This window comes from Chiloscyllium plagiosum, chromosome 5, assembly GCF_004010195.1.
Source record: "Chiloscyllium plagiosum isolate BGI_BamShark_2017 chromosome 5, ASM401019v2, whole genome shotgun sequence".
NCBI lineage: Eukaryota > Metazoa > Chordata > Chondrichthyes > Orectolobiformes > Hemiscylliidae > Chiloscyllium > Chiloscyllium plagiosum.
The window spans coordinates 75,556,955-75,579,316 of NC_057714.1; the positions used below are offsets into that span (position 1 = coordinate 75,556,955).

Below are 22,362 nucleotides of genomic sequence, written 5' to 3' on the forward strand. Positions count from 1 at the left end.
TGTGCCTCTTGTGCCACGCTCCTAATCCACCTGATCCTCTTTCTCTTCCTTTGCAGAGATACTTCCTCTGCTGCATTCAAACCTCACTGTTGATCTACATTGTGCAGAGCACAGCACATCACCACCACATTCAACATCCTGGTGGTGGTGTCAAAGGGCACTTTCTGACTTGTTCAACATCGTATAAGTATCTTCTGCATTCCAACTGTTTGTTCCATTACACATTGCTACAATTATATGATGCTGCACTGTTGGATATCATTGCTCGAGCTCCTCACGGGTTCATTCACCACATTTTAAGATGGTAGCCTTTGTCTCCAAAGAGCCAGGTTGTAAGTCTGTTCTGAGGCTAACAAGCTGAAGAACGGTAGATTAGCACAGAATGAATAAGCAGCTCCCTGGGATTCTTTCACTCAACTTCAAGCTGATCTTTTCATGGTCTCACACGCTGCAGTACATTAATGGAGTAAAACTTCCTTTAGGGTCGCAAATACTCCATGGTGACAAGGAAGTGCCTTAATGCCCACATGAATGCTGCACACCTGGAAACAATCAGAATCTACGGAGTGCTCCCTCATTCTCAATGAGAATATTGGGCACAAAGTAACCTGGATAAGCTGACCAGCTCATATTCAACTAGGTGGCACTTATATTTCATGTTTGTATTTTGCAACTGTATGTTGTAGATTCCTGAAATGATTTGAAGTTACGGGCAATTGTCACTTTGGCAGCAGCCATTGGTAAAGATGCTCACCAAATCCAATGGGACTTCCAAGATGACAGCAGCATGGTCAGCAGTGTTTGGTTCCTGAGTGCGGGGCATGGCTACTCATGGCTTATGCGACAGGTTCTGCCACATCCCCAAGGCTTCAGCAGTGTCTTTCCAGCTCGGTAACATTTCTTTTTGCTTTGGTTGCCCTGGAGCCTCCTCCTGATGTTCTCCTGCGGGAGGCAGGTGCTCCATATACCTCCATCTTGGTTGGCAACATTGGAAGACGAGCTAGGAACCTGTTGGTCAACTTGGAGGCAAGACCCAGCATCAAGAAGATGTGGGACCCATGCAGTGTGACCACCTCCAGCTCGGAGGTGACACATGTTGAAGCAATGGTGCCAGTGAAGGCAGGTGAACACTTTGCCAGGACCCCGGGGATGATGTCAGACAGCGTCAGCTGGAGGAGCAGAGAGGGTGAAGTCTACAGAGAGGAAAAGATTAACTTTTGAAGCTGTTTCATTATTAGTAGTAGAAATTTAATAATTTATTCAGTATTTTACCACTTATAAAATTCGTTCACTAATTTATTCTATAATCCAAGATGGCACCAGAGCATCGCGGCATTATCCACTTTCCACTGTACCTAGGTACATGTGACAATATGTTAAATAAATTCCAATCTACTAAAGTAGGTTTTCTACAAAAAGACTACATTGCACACCATGAGCTTCTTGAGGTCCTGATATTCAGCCATGAGTCTATAAAACCTCTGATGCAATGTACACCTCATGTGAACTACAACTGCTGTGCAGGTTTGCCAGAAGAAAGCAGTTGCAGCTCCTAATCCAAGGTTCAAGGTAAAGCATGTGAGCAGCACCCATGCTGATCTACTCAATAACAGATAGAAAGTCCCCTTCAGTGCAGTAGAAATGACATCAAACATATCAGAAATCACTTCCAAATTAGTGAAAGCACAAAATTAAGTCAAAATACAGCAGCGTCTGTGGAGAGAGAAACAGTTCATGTTTGAACTCTATTTCAGTGTTTCAATGATAGCACACACTGGACACAATTCAGTTCACACAGCCCTTCTGTTTTGCCTGTTCTTTCTTCAAATTCCCTCAATTGCTGCCGTTGGAAGTCTTTGCTTTTACTTTAACTTCCAGGAGACTGTGTGCCTATAGTTAATTAAACTGTAGGTATCCTCTCACACTGTAATATAGCCTAGCGAGCTATTAACATTTCAATTGACAACCTGGCGTCCCCAAATGGATGGGAGTGCATTGTCACTCACATAGGTGTTGAATGTGAAAGTTAAAGGTTTTCTGCCAGCAACCTTATCCAGTTGTCCTCCTAAAGTCAACATCTACCAAGCCCCCAAATATCGAGTGGAGCATTTCACTCAAGGATATTAACTTACACCGTTCTCTTAGCTGGTTACATACTGAGCTCCAGTGGCGATAGCCTGCAATATCCACAAGCACATGTCTGTATGGCTGTGAGGTTGAGGGTCTGCAACTAAAACGATGAGAATGATTACCAAGACTACACGGGCGAGATCTGGAGCTTGCTGAAATGAACAGGCAACATTGTATTAATCTCTTTCCCCAGAATCTGGAAAGGTGATGGGCTTTGTTACTGTGATGGAAACAGCATTAGGGTGAAGGCTGGTGGTCTGATCAGTGAAGGGTGCATGTGGCCTCCCAGAGGAGCCAGCTCTGATGCTCCTCCCTCCTTCCCTCTCTCCTTCCAACTCCCACCAGCCAGGAGGGCGGGGACTGCCCGAACCCTGTAAAACCAAAGCACAATGGCTTTTTGTACAGAAAAAAAAGGTGGCACTTGTTTCCTCCGCGATGCGAGATGCAAGTGTCAGATTGAGAACCCCCCCCCCCCCCCCAGCAAACCGCAAGTAAAGGCGCCAAGTGAAGTGCTGCTCCCACCCCCTTGTGGATGGAGCAGGGAGTTATCAGGGTGGGTTCTCTTTCCTCTCTCCCTCCCTCCCTCCCTCCCTCACGGGCTCGGGGGGGGGCGATGCCAGTTTTTCAGTGATTTCACCAGCTACCGGGAAGTGAAATGTCCGCTTTCTCTCCGCTGGAGGGGATCAATCTATAGCGGGCGTTCCCCTCAGTGAGCAAGATCCCCGTCTGTCAGATGGTTCACAGCGACATGTCCAAAGCGCAGGAGATTCGGATGGGTATTCTGGAAAACCCCAGCGTGCAGGTAATTCGGAGCTCGACGGCAAGACATCTTATTCTCCCTAAGTTTCTATTGTAGTTTTACACCAGTGTGTCATTGTGTGTGTGTGTGTCAATCTATGTATGTCTATATATATTTGAATATGTACACCTGTATGTAGGAATGTGTATCTATCGATCCACCTCCATTTCATACGATTTGTACAATGAAAGCAGTAGTTTTGCAGACTGCCATTCAGATAGTAGTACCTGGCGGTTTCCTGGTGTGGCAAAGTAACACACTCTACCTGCTTCTTACGAATGGTCTGGAGTGTCTGTAAAGTTTATTGGTCAATAAAAATTGAGTCAAAACCTGCCTGTCTCCACCAGTCGGAGATCTTCACACTGAACAATGTTCCCTGTTAACAAGCAGGTAAACTGAAGCGAACTTCGCATCTGACTGTTTTTTTTGTTCACTGCCTTACTACGAGCTACCTGATAGACTCACTACGCTCTTTAGGATAGAATGGCATTTGATCGAACGTCTTCCACCCCACAGTAAAATCTCTAATTGTACATCCCAAGTAGAATCCAAATTAATTAAGTTCTCCCCACTATTTCTCAGTTCCTACTTAATGCTAAAGCTTTATATTCACTTTTTTCTAGCATGAGTTATAATTGGTCAAATTGCTTGTGGGAAAATATGTAATAGGAATTTTAAATGCAATTAATTTGGGCAATGGTGTCCTCCTGGTTCATATTACATTCATTTACATGAAAATAAAAGAACATTGACTTTAATACCTAATGTTTTTTCAACAATAATGCATCATCAAAGCACTGAAGTAAAATGCTTTTTTTAAAAAATAGGGTCCTGAGAAAAGTATTTGACTATTATTTAACCATAAATTTGTGATGACACTATTTGATAATAATTGCTTCTGACTGATGCTTTTCAGCCTCTCCAGTCAAGTGAAACAAAAGTTTATTGGAGGTTCTTTTAGGATAATAATCCCTCGGTTTCATAATAAAAGATTTTTTTTCTCCTAAATAGCACCTAGAGTTTGCCCCATTATTGACAGAAGTAACCAACAGTGTACTTTTATCCAGATTATAAACCAGTGCACTATATGATGTTAGACTTTAGATTTCTCCAGAGCAACAGTTTATGGACTCAAAAAAAAGAATGATTTCAAACCAATATTTTAAGCAGATTTTACATGGAGTGTATTTGTAAAAGAGAATGTGGCATTGTGTATCTGTTTAAACTGGTCATTTTTCTTTGGTCAGAGTTATGAATTTTACATAATGGCAAATTTTCATTGTAACAGACATGTGTAAGGATGGAGCAGTGGATGCATTTTTTGTCAAATTAATCAATTACCATATTCCTTCAAGTTAAATTGTTAGAATATGCAGTTTTAGTGTTTTCTTCTGTAAATTGACTCAAATATTGCAGCATTTTCATCATTTTGCAAAATGGTCAATTTATTTTCTGATTTGAGTTTGGTGTTGGAATAGGGTATATTTGTGGGTTTAAATTTTGTAGCCAATTCTCAGAAATATTGTTTTTAATTTCTTGGATGGCACAGAAGGAAGCCTTTTGGCTGTTTGAATTTTATTTCTTTTGCCTTTAATAGTTAGACTGAGAATTAAGACTGACTTCCTGAAGGTGATGATGCCTTATTATTATTATTGCTTCTCTCAGATGTCTGGAAAAGGTGCAATTAGGAAAAACAGATTTAAAGGATCTGACGGGAGTACCTCCTCAGACACCACCTCTAACAGCTATGTAAGACAGGTAAGATGCAGATCTTATAAGTTGTAATTGCTTTTTGACAAAAACTATTCTACAAATAATCATAATTCCAACAATAATAGCATAACTTTAAGACCTAAACAATAGGAGTCATTGTGTTCTGTGTACATAATAAATCGGCCATTTGTGATTTCATTGAATGAATCTGAACAATGACTGTGAAATACTGTGATAAATTTAAAGTATATATCTTGACCATTACTCTCTCCAAGATTTTACTTTTCTTTGTCTTTAGATCTGCTTCAGTATTTATATTTTAAAAAGCTTTACATCATTGGAAACCCTGAGATGTTACTTTTAATTTGAATATTGTGAAGGTGTTGGCTAAATAATATAAATCTTACAAGGTATCTGGAGTGACTTCTTTAATGATGGCAGTGTCCATAAATAATTATTTATTGTGGTGTTCTTTCAGTCATATGAAACATTAACATGGAGAAAGGGAAGAATTTTTCCAACATTCCCCAAAACAAAACATATTTGTTTTAATCTCAAATAAATATAAAATAATGATCTGTTGGTCATTGAATGCTGGAAAGGAGGTGACAAGGTATCAAACAGGCATAATGGATACCAACTATCTGGGAAACATAAAACAAAATGTTGCAAGTAGCAGCAGCCAACTAACGCTGCAAAACATATCGAGCTTTGAAGGCAGACAATAGTGTGAAATAGTGACTAAAGATATACCTGCAGAAGTGTGATCGAATATGTGGCAGAGCACAACATGAAACAAAATCAATTGGGATTTTATTTATTTCATTTTCTTCAGTGTGTTAATGTTAGACTGAGCAGGCTGTCAAGGACACTTTCAAATATCCAGGCTCATCAAATCAGGCCTGTTCATGTTGGACTATTTTATCCTTTTGATTCGCAATAAAAGCATACTTTAATTGAAGTTACTAATAGAGGCTGTTGTGATGTAGAATTGTGTTGTCATATCAAACAGTTGCTTGCTGCTGAGTGTGCCTAGTCTGGATATTTTAATTTGCTGTCAATATCCAACCTTCTTACCATTTTCCCCATCCCCTTTTATATACTTGTTTGAAAGTAAAATGGTGCCAACAAATCTCTTGGTGCCTGGTTTCTGAAACAAACTCATCAGCAATTGAAGACATGGTGTGAAATACCATTAGCAACTTATATAAAAAAACTACTTCCTCTGTTGGATTATGTTATCACACCATGTGAGTGTGTTTGTCACTGTCAAAGAACAGGAACATGAAACGTGGCAAAAAAAAACTCTTCAGTGAAGAACAATGAAAATACAAGATTTTGAATGCTTAAGAAGCTGACATCTTGCAACTTAAATTTAAAAGCACGAGAGGCAGTTGTAATTTCAATTATGATTTAAATTGTTGTCAACCATAGCCCTAAAACCAGTTATCAATGTACTTCAGTACAGTTGCTGTTAATGTGAAATGTCTGAAGACAGCAGCTAGTGCAGTTGAGTGTGAAAATACATTAAGTCATGCTAATAATTTAATTATGGTGTCTGATAATGTTTTTACTCGCATCTGTTTTGATGAAGTGCTGACAGGGATAGGTTTAATTAAATTTCCTCTGCATGCAACAGTTGTAAAAGTAACACAAAAATATTGTTCACTTGACAACTTACAGAATTTTCGTAAGATTAACTTTTGTTTTGATGAGCACACTGATAAGACTATTACAGCAAGTAACTTAACAAAAAGGAACATGACCTGTTTTTGAAGTTAATGGTTTTTCTGTTAAGAATGCAATAAACGATTACTTTTGGCAACGAGCACCCGAGCTACAAATCTTCTCACAAACTTTGAATACTTTTGGTATTAGCTATAGCCAAAAACATTGAATGGAAGCCATTTGAGTTGTATTCCTTATTGTCGAATTATTCTGAGACTCAATTCATATTATCCATTTTATTGCTATCTGACCAAATGATTCCCGTCTTCTTTCTTACCGCTATATTATTTTAAGATTGCTTTTCATTTTCTATTGCCAAGCTGATTTGCAAATCTTGCTTAAAATTCACCAACCTTGTTAATTGTTCAGTGTGGTGTAGGTTGTGATAATACCCACCATCACCATCTGAAATTCCCTGAGATAGGGAAGGCAACAGGAATGCGGTCCTCTATTGCAAAGGGAATGGAGTATTAAAATAGGGCAGTTTTCATAAAACCAAGCAAGGTAATAGTCAAATCACACCTCCTATACTGCAAACTGTTTTGGTCCCTTTTTCTGAGGAAAGATACACTCTGGCAGTCCATTGAAGGTTTACTAAATTGAACCCAGGTAAAAAGGGATTTTCTTGTGAGGAGAGTTTGAATCAGTTGGATGTGTATTCACTGGAGTTTAGATAAATGAGAAGCACCTTAATTGAAACTCATTAAATTCCTATAGGGTTTTTAAAGGTGGATAATGGGAGGTTGTTTCACCTTGCGGCAGAGTCTAGAATTGGAGAGCATAATCTGAGTAAGGGGTCACCCATATTAAGACTGATACGAGAAAGAGTTTTCTCCCTGAAGGTAGTGAGCCTGTGGACGTCTTTACTGCAGAGCTGAAAAATGTGTTGCTGGAAAAGCGCAGCAGGTCAGGCAGCATCAAAGGAGAAGGAGAATCGATGTTTCGGGCAGAAGCCCTTCTTCAGGAAATCTTATGCCCGAAATGTCGATTCTCCTTTTCCTTTGATGCTGCCTGAACTGCTGCGCTTTTCCAGCAACACATTTTTCAGCTCTGATCTCCTGCATCCGCAGTCCTCACTTTCTCCTTTACTGTAGAGATGTCAACATTGATGTAAATGAATTCAAGGCTGAAAAAGGTAGAATTTTTTAGTCAACAAGATCATCAAGGGCTATGAGGAAAAGTCGGTGAGGATTATCAGATCAGCCATGATTTAATTGATTAATAAAGGAGACTGAATGGATTAAATGACTTACTTTTGCTTCTATATCTTATGGTCTCATCTAAGATCTTTTGGGTAGATTTCCACAAGTCTTCGTATTGAGTTCCTGATTCCAAGTGAAGAGGGACACTGACAAGAAGTCTTTGCAGAAGAGGCATAGTCATGGTAATCAGTAGGTTTGTTACATATGTAAAGTAACTAGCTATTACATACTATGAGTTACATAAGACTCTCTTGTGATCTTAGGTTAGACTTCAATTTATATTATTGTTTAGCTAAAAGAATTTAGCACTGAACTGAAACTGGCCGGCTCCTCCTAGAACCATTCCTTTTACACTGTAATGAGCAGAGCTTATCTTGTGATGACAGTTAACCCATTCAGATACCTACTGCTGTATAAGCACGCTGCATCACAGTTGTTGTCCAGTTGAGAGGTTAGATACTTGTCACCCGCAATTATTCTTTCCAAATTCCCAGGACTACATGAAAAATTATTGTTCATAAGGGTTTTTTCTACATATTTAGTACTTTTTTTTATCTTTGTTTCCATTTGGAGTACTGTGTACAGTTTTGGTCACCCTGCTTTAGGAAGGATATTGTTATATTGGAGAGGGTTCAGAAGATTGACCAGAATGTTACTGGGAATGGAGGGTTTGAGTTAAAAGGAGAGGCTGTGGCTTCTTTAATTAGAGATGGTTGAGGGGGGTGACCTCATAAAATTACGAAGGGCATAGATAAGGTGAATAGCAAAGGTCTTTTCCCTAGGGTAAGGGAGTTAAAAACATAGGGCATAATTTTAAGGTGAGTGGAGGAAGAGTTTAAAGGGACCTGATGGGCATCTTTTTCACATAGAAGGTGGTTTGTACTTGGAGTGAACTGCCAGAGGAAGGGATAGATGCAGATACAGTTACAGAGGACCAGTGGGGTTCTGTCCTGGTGGCGGTTGGAGGGGCGGGGCTCAAGGGCGGAGGAGCGGGAAGTGGAGGAGATGCGGTGGAGGGCATCGTCGATCACGTCGGGGGGGAAATTGCGGTCCTTGAAGAAGGAGGCCGTGTGTGTTGTGCGTATTTTGAACTGGTCCTCCTGGGAGCAGATGCGGCGGAGACGAAGGAATTGGGAGAATGGGATGGCGTTTTTACAGGGGGCGGGGTGGGAGGAGGTGTAGTCCAGGTAGCTGTGGGAGTAGCTATTACATACTATGAGTTACATAAGACTCTCTTGTGATCTTAGGTTAGACTTCAATTTATATTATTGTTTAGCTAAAAGAATTTAGCACTGAACTGAAACTGGCCGGCTCCTCCTAGAACCATTCCTTTTACACTGTAATGAGCAGAGCTTATCTTGTGATGACAGTTAACCCATTCAGATACCTACTGCTGTATAAGCACGCTGCATCACAGTTGTTGTCCAGTTGAGAGGTTAGATACTTGTCACCCGCAATTATTCTTTCCAAATTCCCAGGACTACATGAAAAATTATTGTTCATAAGGGTTTTTTCTACATATTTAGTACTTTTTTTTATCTTTGTTTCCATTTGGAGTACTGTGTACAGTTTTGGTCACCCTGCTTTAGGAAGGATATTGTTATATTGGAGAGGGTTCAGAAGATTGACCAGAATGTTACTGGGAATGGAGGGTTTGAGTTAAAAGGAGAGGCTGTGGCTTCTTTAATTAGAGATGGTTGAGGGGGGTGACCTCATAAAATTACGAAGGGCATAGATAAGGTGAATAGCAAAGGTCTTTTCCCTAGGGTAAGGGAGTTAAAAACATAGGGCATAATTTTAAGGTGAGTGGAGGAAGAGTTTAAAGGGACCTGATGGGCATCTTTTTCACATAGAAGGTGGTTTGTACTTGGAGTGAACTGCCAGAGGAAGGGATAGATGCAGATACAGTTACAGCACTTAACAGACATTTGAACAGGTACATGAGCAGGAAAAGTTTAGAGAGATATGGGCCCAATGCAGGCAAGTGGGTCTAGTTTAATTTGGGAAACTTGATCGGTATGGATGGGTTGGACCAAGGGGTCTGTTTTCATGCTCTCGGACTCGCTGGTTGTATCATTTTGTAGTGCCTCTCTGAATTCTAGAATTGTATTGTTTTTTAAAGACTTATTTCTCTGAAACAATTTGATTCCAAATCACTCTCTTCTGAAATTGTCCACCTGTTCCTAGATTCCTCCATGAGAGAAGACATCATCTCAGCATTAATCCTGTCAAACATCCTCAGAATATCATTTCAATATGAAAACCTCTTTTATTTTAAACTGCAGTAATTGTAGACCCAGCCTACTTGATGTTTCCACTTAAGACAAACCATTCAAGCCAGAAATAAATCTAATGAACCTTCTTGTTGTCTGCAATGCACTTGAGTCATAGCGTCATAGAAATGTACAGCCCAGAAACAGACTCTTCAGTCCAACTTGTCCATACCGACCAGATATCCCAATGTAATCTAGTCCCACTTGCTAACACTCAGCCCATATCCCTCCAAACCCTTCCTATTCATATACCCATCCAAATGCCTCTTAAATGTTACAATTGTACTACCTCCACCATTTCCTGTGGCAGCTCATTCCTACACACCACTCTCTGTGTGAAAAAGTTGCCTCTTAGGACCCTTTTATATCTTTCCCCTCTCACACTAAACCTATGCCCTCTTGTTCTGGATTCGCCGACCCCAGGGAAAAGACTTTGTCTATTTATCCTATCCATGCCCCTCATGATTTTATAAACCTCTATAATGTCACCCCTCAGCCTCCGACGTTCCAGGGAAAACAGCCCCAGCCTGTTCAGCCTCTCCCTATAGATCAAATCCTCCAACCCTGGCAACATCCTTGTAAATCTTTTCTGAACCCTTTCAAGTTTCACAACATCCTTCTGATAAGAAGAGATCAGAATTGCATGCAATATTCCAAAAGTGGCCTAACCAATGTCTTGTACAGCCTTAACATCTCCCAACTCCTGTACTCAATACTCTAACCAATAAAGGAAAGCACACCAAACATTATTACATTGTTATTACATTGCTGTTTGTGAAGTTTGCAATGCAAACGTTGTCTCCTCTGTTTCCTATGTCATGACAGCAATTGCGTTTCAAAATTAAAAAAAAACACTTCATTGCTTTGAGATATCCAGTGGTTATGAAAGGCTCTATATAAACGCAAATCTTTTTAGCTACCACATTTTTGCATGTTTGATTATATCATTGTGCACCAAGAATCTTGCTCTCTCATCTATCTTTCATACCATAAGGAAATATTGCCACAACACACCAGTTCCTTTGTCTAAACATTCAAATAGATTGCAAGTAGTTCAGATGCTGGCCTGCTATACTCCTCTAGTTCCAGTTTACTGACCCGAAAGTGACCCATTTATCCAGATTCTCTATCTATTTCATTGACCAATTCTCCTCCATCCATGCAGGTGATGCTTAGTGGTATTATTGCAAGACTATTAATTCAGTGACCCGAGTAATGTTTTGGAGACCTGAGTTCAAATCCTGCCAAGGCAGATGGTGGAATTTTAATTCCATACATATCTGGAATTAAAAGTTTAATGATGATAATGATGATAATGATGATAATTGTTGATTGTCAGGAAAATTAATTGTCTGGTTCATCAAGTCTTTTGGGAAGGAAACCGCCATCATTATGTAGTCTGGCCTACATGTGACTCCAAACCCATAGAAATGTGTTTGACTCTAAACTACCCTCTGATAGTTAGGGATGGGCAATAAATGCTGGCTTAGCCAGTGACACCCACATCACATGAATTAATAAAAAACTGCTAATTCCGTCTAACCCAAACATCTTACAACATTTAATTCACCTTACCTTTATTGAATGCATTTTGGTAATCTGAACTCTCCACGTTGTTATTAATGTGAGGTCTATGTTCTTGTGAATGAACAACAATGGGCTTTATGGGACACAACTATTTGTGATTGCTGATAAAAGTGGACATGTTATCTGGAGCTGTAAGAGAATGAAGATTATTGAGTTCTCTTGCCACTCACACTCTCTCTTTCCATTTAAAAGACTAGATCATCACACATTAACTATAGCAGCAAGTTCTCTTCAGCTGGACCTTGAGTTCTGAGCATTGCTGCAATAGAGAGGCTTTTGCAAATATTACATCTTTTTAATAAAGCAAAGAACCGTCGATGCTAGAAATCTGAAGCAAAAATAGAAATCACTGGGGAAACTCAGCAGGTTTTGCAGCACCTGTGGGGAGCATCTGTGGGGAGTGAATAGTTAACGTTTCAAGTATGGTGACTCATCAGCACCTCCAGCATTATCTTCGTAATGTTTTCTGATGAAGAGTCACTGGGCATGAAATGCTAACTTTGTTTTCTCCCTGCAGATGCTGAATTTCACCAGCACCATCTGTGGAATGAAAATATCTTGTTTATTATTTTTCTTCTTTTTTGGGTTGTCGACCAAAATAGGAAAAGGCTGCTGGTGTAAAACAAAGAAACTTTGAAAGGAGATATTAAAATTTGGATTTCTGAACTCATCGACACTGTTCATGTGCATTTAGGTCAATTTTGCCCAGAGACTGCCTGTGGTTTCATTTTTCTAAATTAAATTCCCTACAGCGTGGAACCAGGCCCTTCATCCCAACAAGTCTACACCGACCCTCCGAAGAGTAAGCCACCCAAACCCATTTCCCCCTGAATGATGCACCTAACTCTATGGGCAATTTGGAATGGCCAATTCACCTAATCTACACATTTTTGGATTGTGGGAGGAAACCGGAGCAAACCTACGCAAACACGGGGAGAATGTGCAAACTCCACACAGACAGTTGCCCAAGGCTGGAATCGAACTTGAGTCCCTGGCGCTGTGACGCAGCAGTGCTGACCACTGAGCCACCGTGCCACCCCAATGAAGGCTGCATGAAGGCTGTCATATGGGCCAGGAGTGCTCGTATGACAACTCTGGTTCTGAGGCAAGTGAACAGCCTGTGCATGAATGATACAGTATCAGAAAGCCTTCAGATTTTTAAAAACAGCATCGCCCCTCTCTTCGCAGAAGAATAACAAAGAATTGTAGGATAGCTAGCTATTCATACCTGCCCAAAAACAGAAAGTGCTGGAGAAACTCAGCAGGTCCGGCAGCGTTTCTGCACAGAAAACAGAATTAACATTTCAAGTCTAGTGATCCATCTTCAGAATTATAGAAGTCCCTTCCTCACACTTACCATTTGATGGCAAGTTGTTGCCTCTAACCAGTGACTGAGGGATTGAGCAGATAGTGTGCCAATCACTCTATGTCCTTCAGTAATGCGTCTGGAATGAAGAATATCAGTCAGAAGGACTCTGAAGAAGCCAAAGGATTTTAAATTAGAGAGTTATAGGTTGATAATTTATAAATTGTTTTCCTGTGGTTCTTGCTAAGAGCAGAAAACTAGTCAATCTTTTGTGCGAGCTTTAGTTAATTAGGGAGGGAAATTTCAGATTGGTGGCTAATTTGATTAACTTGTCACAAAAGTTAAACGATCTTGGGAGTAGTGGAGCTCAAGTATCAGTGTGCTTTCCCGAATGAATCGTGATACATTTGTTCTATTGGTACAGATCTCTGTCACTTGGATGAGAACATTGATTGGTTGAATACAAGATCTTTTGCTTTCTGCAAACTTCACATTTTCAGAATATGCATCTAGTTGTGCTGTTTGACTGCTACGGCTGGAGTATTCATAATTTTTTTCTAAAATTTCATTCATGGAATGTAGTTGTTGCTGATAGGACCAGCATTTATTGCCCCTCTCTTGATGCTCAGAGGACAGTTAAGAGTCAACCAGATTGCTGTGGATGTGGAGGCACGTGTAGTCCAGGCCAGGCAATGATAGCAGATGGAACTAAATGTAAGATTTCCAAGTTTGCAGATGACACATAGCTGAAGTGGGAGGCTGAACTGGGAGGAGGATGCAGAGATCCTTCAGTATGATTTACTGAATAAACTGAATAAATTCAATTCAATTTGGACAAGTTGAGTGGGTAAATGCATGGCAGATGAGGTATAATGTGGATAACTGTGTGGTAGCAAAAACAGGAAAGCAGATAATTAACTGAATAAATGTTAGATTGGGAGACAGAGAGGAACATTGAGGTCTGGGTGTCCTTGTACACCAGCTGTTGAAAATAAGCGTGCAGGTGCAGCAGGCAGTGAAGAAGGCAAATAGTTTGTTGGCCTTTTATAAGGAGAGGATTTGAGTACAGGAGCAGGAATGTTGTGCTGCACTGGGACAGAACCTTTTTGAGACACACCTAGAGTATTATGTGTAGTTTTGATCTCTTTACCTGATGAAGGAAATTCTGGCTATGGAGGGAGTACAAAAAAAGGTTTACCAGACTGATTCCTGGGATAGCAGGATTGACACATGAAGAGAGACTGGATTGGTTGGAATGATATTCACTGGGGTTTAGAAGGTTGAGAGGGGATCTCATTGAAACGTATAAAATTGTAACAGAACTAGCAGGGTAAACATGGGAAGGATGCTCCTGATGACCAGGGAACCCAAAACTAGGGGTCAGAGTCTAAGGACAGGGGATACATCATTTTGGACTGAGATGAGGAGACATTTCTTCACCGGAGAGTGATGAGTGTGTGGAATTCTCTGCCATAAAAAGCAGTTGCGGCCAACACATTGAATGTTTTCAAGAAGGAGTTAGATATAGTTCTTATGGCTAAAGGGATCAAAGGGTTTGGAAAGAAATGAGGAACGGGATACTGAGTTTGATGATTAGCCATGTTCTTATTGAATGACAGAGCAGACTTGAAGGAGTGACTGGCCTCCTACCATTTTCTATGTTATAGTTGGCACACAGTAAGTTTCTCTGTACTGAAACAACAAGCCACTGTGCGGGATGCTACTTGGTAACTGATCGCTGTTTTGTTTCCTGTTGTTATGAAAGAAATGGTGGGTCTATTCCACCCTCTTCTAATACAAGGGCTGGGGTATCTTCAGTCATTGGAAGTGAAGAAGCTTTACAATCAGCTCTACTTGAAGAATTATAAGAATTAAAAGATCTCAGTAATCTTTCTTTTATTGTGGTGAAGTGTATCACATGTCTGCCTCCTGCACCCTGCTGATTATACTACATCCTTGCCCCAATACTGAACAGAAGATAGTCTGAGGATACCTGACAACAACTAAATTCTAGCATCTTAAAGGACTGATATACCTCTGATATCAAATTTAAAATTGGTTTTCTTCCCATTTACTTTAATCTCTGTTTACTGGCATTTTTCTTGCAGGTCTGTACAGTCAGAGTCAGTCAAGGTCTCACCTGCATCTGCCATATTGCCCAGGAAAAGATCATCTAGACCCTTTGCATTCCATACTGCTAGGACTCCTGCAGAATGTTGTGGTCTGTGTTTAATTTTCTGTGCAGTCCATGCAGCCATTACCTGGAATTTCTCTTTGCTCTTTCCATTAAACTGGCTTGGTTGGGGATGGGATTACTTGGACTGCTGTTTCTTTGTGTGCTGGAGTCTTAATCTAGAAACCCAGTGTTCAAATCCTATCATGACAGTTGGTAGAATTTGAATTCAATAAAAATCTGCAACTATAAGTCTAATGATGACCATTATTGATTGTCAGCAACAAAACATCTTATTCACCAATGTCTTTTAGGGAAGGAAACGGCCATCCTTATCTGATCTGGCCTACTTCAGACTCACAGTGATGTAGTTGACTCTTGAACTGGTCTCTGAGCAGTTAGGGATGGGTAACAAAAGCAGGTCTAGCCAGCAAAGCCCATATCCCATGAGTGAATTTTAAAAACTTCCAAATTGCCTCCTTCCATAGCGTCAAATAGCGTGGAAACAGACCCATTGGTCCAATTCATCCATGCTGATCTAGTTTCCTAAACGAAACCAGTACCGTTTGTTTGCATTTGGCCCACATTTTTCTAAACCTTTCCTATTTTTGTGTCTGTCCAAATGTCTTTTAAATGCTGTATCTGTACTTGCTTCCTCTGGCAGTTCTACCACTTTCTCTGGCAGTTCATCCATACACAAACTATCCTCTGTGTGAAAATGTTGCCCTCAGGTCTCTTTTAAATCTTACTCCTCTCATCCGAAAATTATTCCTTCTACTTTTGAACTCCCCAACCCTGGGGAAAAGATAGTCGCTGCTTTTTATCTTCCTGCCACGTCTTTAAAGCACAACCATCAGACCTCTCCTTCTCACTACTTTTTTGTCACCCCATTGGGCTTCCCTTCCCCCTCCCTGCATTCTGATTGGACAGTGTTCTTGATTTCCTGGCCCATGGACTGCTGGGATATTTAGTAGTCAAAGTAGTGTCCACTGTTCCCTGTGGCTGGCAGTTCTGTTGTCTGAGCAGCACCCCTTAGATTGACTGATAGTTCTCTGAAGTGAGACACCCCCTGAGAGAAGGGCAGAAAACCTGCCTCCAGCCACCCATTAAATAACTCTCACACGTCCTTGAGAGAAACATGAATACATTTCCTACCATCTTCTTTGGAAGCAGCATGTGAAACTCCTCCATTCAAACACACACACATTTAATTAGTTTAGATTTAATCAATTCGTAAAGAAATGTCTGCTCACCTTCCTTCTCGTGAGCTTAAGTTTGTATCCCTAGTTACAGAATTTGTGATTATCAGTATGACTCAGGAAATATTTTGCTGTTTTAAAGATTCTGCCTCCACTTGTATCCATTGTAAACATTCCCAATTTTCTCAGCATCTGCTGATTAACCCTGATGGCTAATTTCTGGGATCACTTTAGTTGCTACTTTGAGAATCTGCTAGAATCAGATTTTTCGCTCTGAAATGCAGTGATCAGGGTACCACGGAATACTGCAGGCACTTTATTGCTTGGTCAGCAATTTCTTGGTGCAGCCTTATACTGTTCTGTATATGCCATTTCATTCAAAATTGTATTGTGGTTAAAAATGCTTGGAATTATTCGGCTCTTTATCATGTGCCTATGAAATAATTCATAGCATTTCATGTTATTTATTGTAGAAGATAGAGTCTGTAGAACCAACCTTAAACGAGGAATCAACCGGGTTAAAAGGGGTCAAGAAATAATTTTAGTCAGCAGAATTAAGGAGAACCCCAAGGTCTTTTATTCATAAATAAGAAGCAAGAGGATAACTAGAGAAAGGAGAACCCCAAGGTCTTTTATTCATAAATAAGAAGCAAGAGGATAACTAGAGAAAGGGTTGGTCCACTAAAGGATAAGGAAGGAATGTTGTTCGTTGAACCTGAGAAAATGGGTCAATTTCTCAATGATTATTTTGCATCAGTGTTCACTGAGGAGAGGGACATGATGAAATTGGAGATAGACGTTTGTTTACTCTGGATCACGTTGACATAAGGAGAGAAGATGTGTTGGATAGGCTAAAGGATATTAAGGTGGACAAATCCCCAGAACCGGATGGGATCTATCCCAGGTTGCTGAGGGAGGCGGGAGAGGAAATACCTGGTGCTCTGACAGATATCTTTGTAGCATCCTTAAACACAGGTGAGGTGCCAGAGGACTGGAGGGTTGGTCATATTGTCCCCCTGTACAAGAAGGGCAATAGGGATATTCCAGGTAACTACAGACCAGTGAGCCTGATGTCAGTGGTGGGAAAGTTGCTGGAGTAGGTACTGAGGGATAGAATGTATTTATATTTGTAACAGAATGGGCTTATCGGTGATAGGCAACATTTTTTTTTGCAGAGGAGATTGTGCCTTACCAACTTAATAGAGGAAGTGACCAAGTTGTTAGATGAAGGATGGGCTGTGGTTGTCTTATACGTGGAATTTAGTAAGCTGTTTGATAAGGTTCCCCATGGTAAACTAATGGAGAAAGTGAAGTCACATGAAGGGCAGAGTGTTTTAGCGAGGTGGATAAAGAGCTGGTTGAGCAACAGGACACAGAGAGAAGTAGTTGAAGGGAGTTTCTCGAAATGGAGAAAAGTGACCAGTGGTGTTGCACAGGGATCAGTGTGCTGGGGCCACTGTTATTTGTGATATACATAAATGATCTGGAAGAGGGCACTGTTGGCTGATCAGTAAGTTTGCAGATGACATGAAGTTGATGGAGTAGCAGAAAGCATAGGGGACTGTCAAAGAATACAGGAGAATATAGATAGACTGGAGAGTTGGGCAGAGAAGTGGCAGATAAAGTTCAACCCAGGCAAATGTGAGGTGATACATTCTGGAAGGTCTAATTCTAGAACGAACTATACTGTAAACGGAAGAGTCTTGGGAAAAGTTGATGCGCAGAGAGATCTGGGAGTTCCGGTCCATTGAGATAAGCTTTTTCACAGTGTGAAGGATTCAACAATGAGAGGTCACGTATTCAAGGTGAGAGGAGAAAAGTTTAAGGCGGATACAAGTGGAAAGTACTTTACACAGAGGGTGGTAGGTGCCTGGAACGCGTTGCCAGCAGAGGTAGCAGAGGCTGGCATGGTAGATTCATTTAAGATGCGCCTGGACAGATGCATGAGTAGGTGGGAAGCAGAAGGATACACATCCTTAGGAATTGGAGGATAAATTTAGACAGTGGATTTGGATCGGCACAGGTTCGGAGGGCCGAACAGCATGTTCCTGGGCTGTAAATTTTCTTTGTTCTTTGTTCTTGTTATTTTTAGATAAATTGTGCCACGATTATGCACTGCAATATCCGCCAACAGCAATGACAAAAATAAGTAGAGCATTATTTGCTGATGCTAGTTGCAGAGTACACGTGAGCCAGTATATTGGGAGCATATTACTGCATTTCTTTAGATAGTTCAGATAGTGAGATTTTTAATGTCCATATATAAAGCATATGGAACATCACGTTCAGCTAGGAATAACAAGGCATCACTCCCTCTATTGTGATGCAGTAACGCTTTGAGTTTTATTTTCAAATTCTGGGATTGAATACTAATCTCTATTTTTCTGATGCACACACTAAGTGGATTTAGCATTATTCCAAGTTGAAAACTTTTTTTAAAATATTACTTTTGCCTTGAAAAATTTACTTGAAACTTGGAGGAAACTTAAAACAATCTTGATAGTTGGCCCTGTGTGTTTCAATTTTGAGAATGAAAAACATCTAAATTTCTTACATCCTGCAGAATTCATTGATATTTTAGCATTTAGTGTTTATACATACAAAGTCAAAGAGCTGTAGGTTTAATTTCTTTTTCGGGAGGAGGTAAAAGACCAAACTTCCTAGCTACTTCTCTACTTATTTGTTTAAACCTCTTTCTATGTTTCTGAAAATATTCAATTTAAAAAGCAATTTGTAAAGCAATTCCTAACGTGTGCAATGCAATAACAACTTGTATTTATGTAACGTCCTTTAACATAAAGAACATACCAGCCTGATACAAAAAAGACTTTGGAGCAACAAATACAATCTGATGCTGAAGGTTTGACGAAGTGGTGAATTTTGTAAAGTGAATGTTTTACATTTGATTGATAACTAGCAAACATAATGTTCTGGGATGGCCACATGTTTTATTTAAAAGGCACACTACACATCTCTTATACATTTAATACAAAATAATTATAGAAGGTTTTGGCAAGGTCCAGCCAGGGATGCAAGAGGTTTGCTGCAGAGCCATTTGGAGGCTTGAGTGAATGCGTTTTGCAACAAATCAACTACAATTTGCAAAATAATGGTACAATGCTCTCAGGTTTTCTTGAGTTAAAAATCACACAACACCAGGTTATAGTCCAACAGGTTTATTTGAAAGCACTGGCTTTCGAAGCGCTGCTTCTTCATCAGGTGAAGCTAGTACTTTCAAATAAACTTGTTGGATTATAACCTGGTATTTTTTAACTTTGTCCACCCCAGTCCAACACTAACTCCTCCACATCAGCCTTTCTTGAGTTATTGTTAAGTAAGGTGTGAATTCAATTTACTTATTATCTTGATGATCTATCCCTTAATCTAATTTCCTCCATTATTTTATTCAACTCTGTTGTCTTACCCCTGCCTTTTTCAGGTTTAAAGCACCAGTCTCAGACCCATTCTCTTACCCTCAGACTGAAAGCAAAAATCAGTTATGTTTTTCTCACTCTCACGTTAGATCACATGCTAGATTTACTATGTGGATGATAATTATTCCTGTCATGTTGCACATTTTCAGATCAAGAATAATCTGCTCTCGCAGTGTCCTTGTGATGCAGTGGTAGTTTCTCTATCACTGGGCCAGGAGGCCTGGGTTTAGGTCCCACCTGCTATAGTGATGTGATGTAGTGTTCCTGAACAGGTTGATTAGAATTTACTCTGACCATTTACATAACCCTAAGAGATAGTATAGACACAGAAGGAACAACCAGTAAAAACTAATGAGTGACTCATACTGGTCTGATTCATCTTGTAAAGGGGGCACTTGTGGTACAATGTTACTGTCCCTACCTCTGGACCAGGAGACTCAGGCTCAGATCCCATAACATTTCTGAGTAGGGTAATTTGGAGGCTATCTAATGGGTTCTCTATTTGACTCTCAAGCTTGTTGTTGTCAGAAACTGTCCCCTAATCACTTTGTGCCAGGCCACCTTTGTCAATTGGATTCACTTTATACCTGTTACTAATTGCTGGGTGAAACAATTTCAACCCTTCCTGGTTTCTAAGTGTAATTTTGGATGTAAAGTATGGTTACCACAATTTGAACTTGCCTTCCTACAGCAGCTCAAGTCAACTCACCACTGCCTTCTTCAGGGCACTATTGGCGGGCTCTAAATCCAGCAATGCCCACATCTTATGAATGAACTTTTCTTTAGTAGAAGTTTCAACCTCAGAGATCTGCAGATTTAGCAATCAACTGCTAACATGATGCAATTTTCATGGATTAGTCTGTGTAGACTCCTTGAGTCTACTTCCACAGGAAGTGTGGACTGGACTGGTGAACACACAGCTAGGAATTTCAGAATGTGTCAGGCAGTACGTATATGGATACACAGATACTTGGTACACAGTGAGAGCCCAGGGTAAAATGTATCCCGAGGAGGAGGAAGAAGATTTCTTCCTGCAGCCTGGCCTTAATTCTGCTTTTTAAGACCAAAGAACAAACAAGAGCAAAGAACAGTATAGCATAAGAACACGCCCTTCAGCTCACCAAGACTCTGTCGATACATGACATCATTCTAAGCTAAAAACATTTTGTATCCACGCAGTACATGTGCCTCTATTCCCTATCTATTCATATATCTGTCAAGATGGTTCTTAACATCGCTATTGTATCCACCTCCACCACCTCCTCTGGCAGTGCATTTCAGGTACTTACCACCCTTTGTGCAAAAGAAATTGCCTTGCATATCTCCTTTAAATGTATTCCCTTTTACCTTAACCCTATATGGTCTAGTAATCTAGACATTTCTACCCTGGGAACAAAGACCCTCACTATCTATTATATCCATGCCTCTCATAACTGTGTAAACCTCAATCAGGTTGGCCCTTATCCATCGAAATTCAAGTGAAAACAAACCAAGTTTGCCCAATCTCACCTCACAGCTAATACCCTTCAAATCTGGCACCTTCCTCGTAAATCATCTCAGTACCCTTGTGATGTGGCAACTAGAACTGTACACATATTTCAAATATGGTCCAGTAAAGTTCTCTTTAGCTGCAACATGACATGCCAATTGTTTTACACTATGCCTTGACTGGTGAAGCCAAACATGTTATATGCCTTCTTGACCACCTTATTCATTTTTATTCCTCTTACAGGTCACAGAAAACATTTCTCAGCTGGGGCTCAGTTGAAAGCAAACTTAACTCGAAGCTAGGTTTAGCGTTGAGTCATAGAGTCATACAGATGTACAGCATGGAAACAGACCCTTCGCTTGAACCCGTCCATGCCAACCAGATATGCCAACCCAATCTAATCCCACCTGCCATCACATGGCCTGTATCCTGCCAAACCCTTCCTATTCATATACCCATCCAAATACCTCTTAAATGTTGCAATTGTACCAGCCTCCACCCCATCCTCTGGCAGCTCATTCCATACACATACCACCCTCTGTGTGAAAAAGTTGATCCTTAGGTCTCTTTTATATCTTTCCCCTCTCACCCTAAACCTATGCCCTCTAATTCTGGACTCCCATGACCCCAGGGAAAAGACTTTGCCTATTTATCCTATCCATGCCCCTCATAATTTTGTAAACCTCTATAAGGTCACCCCTCAGCCTCCGACACTCCAGGGAAAAAAGCCCCAGCCTGTCCAGCCTCTCCCTGTTGCTCAGATCCTCCAACCCTAGCAACATCCTTGTAAATCTTTTCTGAATCCTTTCAAGTTTCACAACATCTTTCCGATAGGAAGGAAACCAAAATTGCACGCAATATTCCAACAGTGGCCTAACCAATGTCTTGTACAGCTGCAACCTCCCAACTCCTGTACTCAATACTCTGACCAATAAAGGAAAACATACCAAATGCTTCTTCACTATCCTATCCACCTGTGACTCCACTTTCAAGGAGCTATGAACTTGCACTCCAAGGTCTCTTTGTTCAGCAACACTCCCTAGGACCCTACCATTAAGTGTATAAGTCCTGCTAACATTTGTTTTCCCAAAATGCAGCACCCCGCATTTATCTGAATTAAGCTCAATCTGCCACTTCTCAGCCCATTGGCCCATCTGGTCAAGATCCTGTTGTCATAGAGTCATAGAGATGTACAGCATGGAAACAGACCCTTTGGTCCAACCCTTCCATGCCGACCAGATATCCCAACCCAATCTAGTCCCACCTGCCAGCACCTGGCCCATATCCCTCCAAACCCTTCCTATTCATATACCCATCCAAATGTCTCTT

At 40.5% G+C, this 22,362-nt stretch overlaps 1 protein-coding gene across 4 annotated transcripts in view; it reads left to right on the forward strand.

The window, feature by feature from the left end:
• The first annotated feature begins 2,732 nt into the window (after positions 1–2,732).
• LOC122550015 (voltage-dependent L-type calcium channel subunit beta-2-like) overlaps positions 2,733–22,362 on the forward strand; it is a 332,286-nt gene continuing 312,656 nt past the window's right edge. For 2 of the 4 annotated variants that reach the window (XM_043690395.1, XM_043690396.1), the window contains exons 1-2: positions 2,733–2,932; positions 4,595–4,687. In XM_043690395.1, coding sequence (XP_043546330.1) covers positions 2,864–2,932; positions 4,595–4,687 — 162 coding nt within the window. In that variant the 5' untranslated portion in view covers positions 2,733–2,863. The remainder of the gene's footprint in view (positions 2,933–4,594; positions 4,688–22,362) is intronic. The other 2 variants (XM_043690400.1, XM_043690401.1) reach the window with 2 other exon arrangements.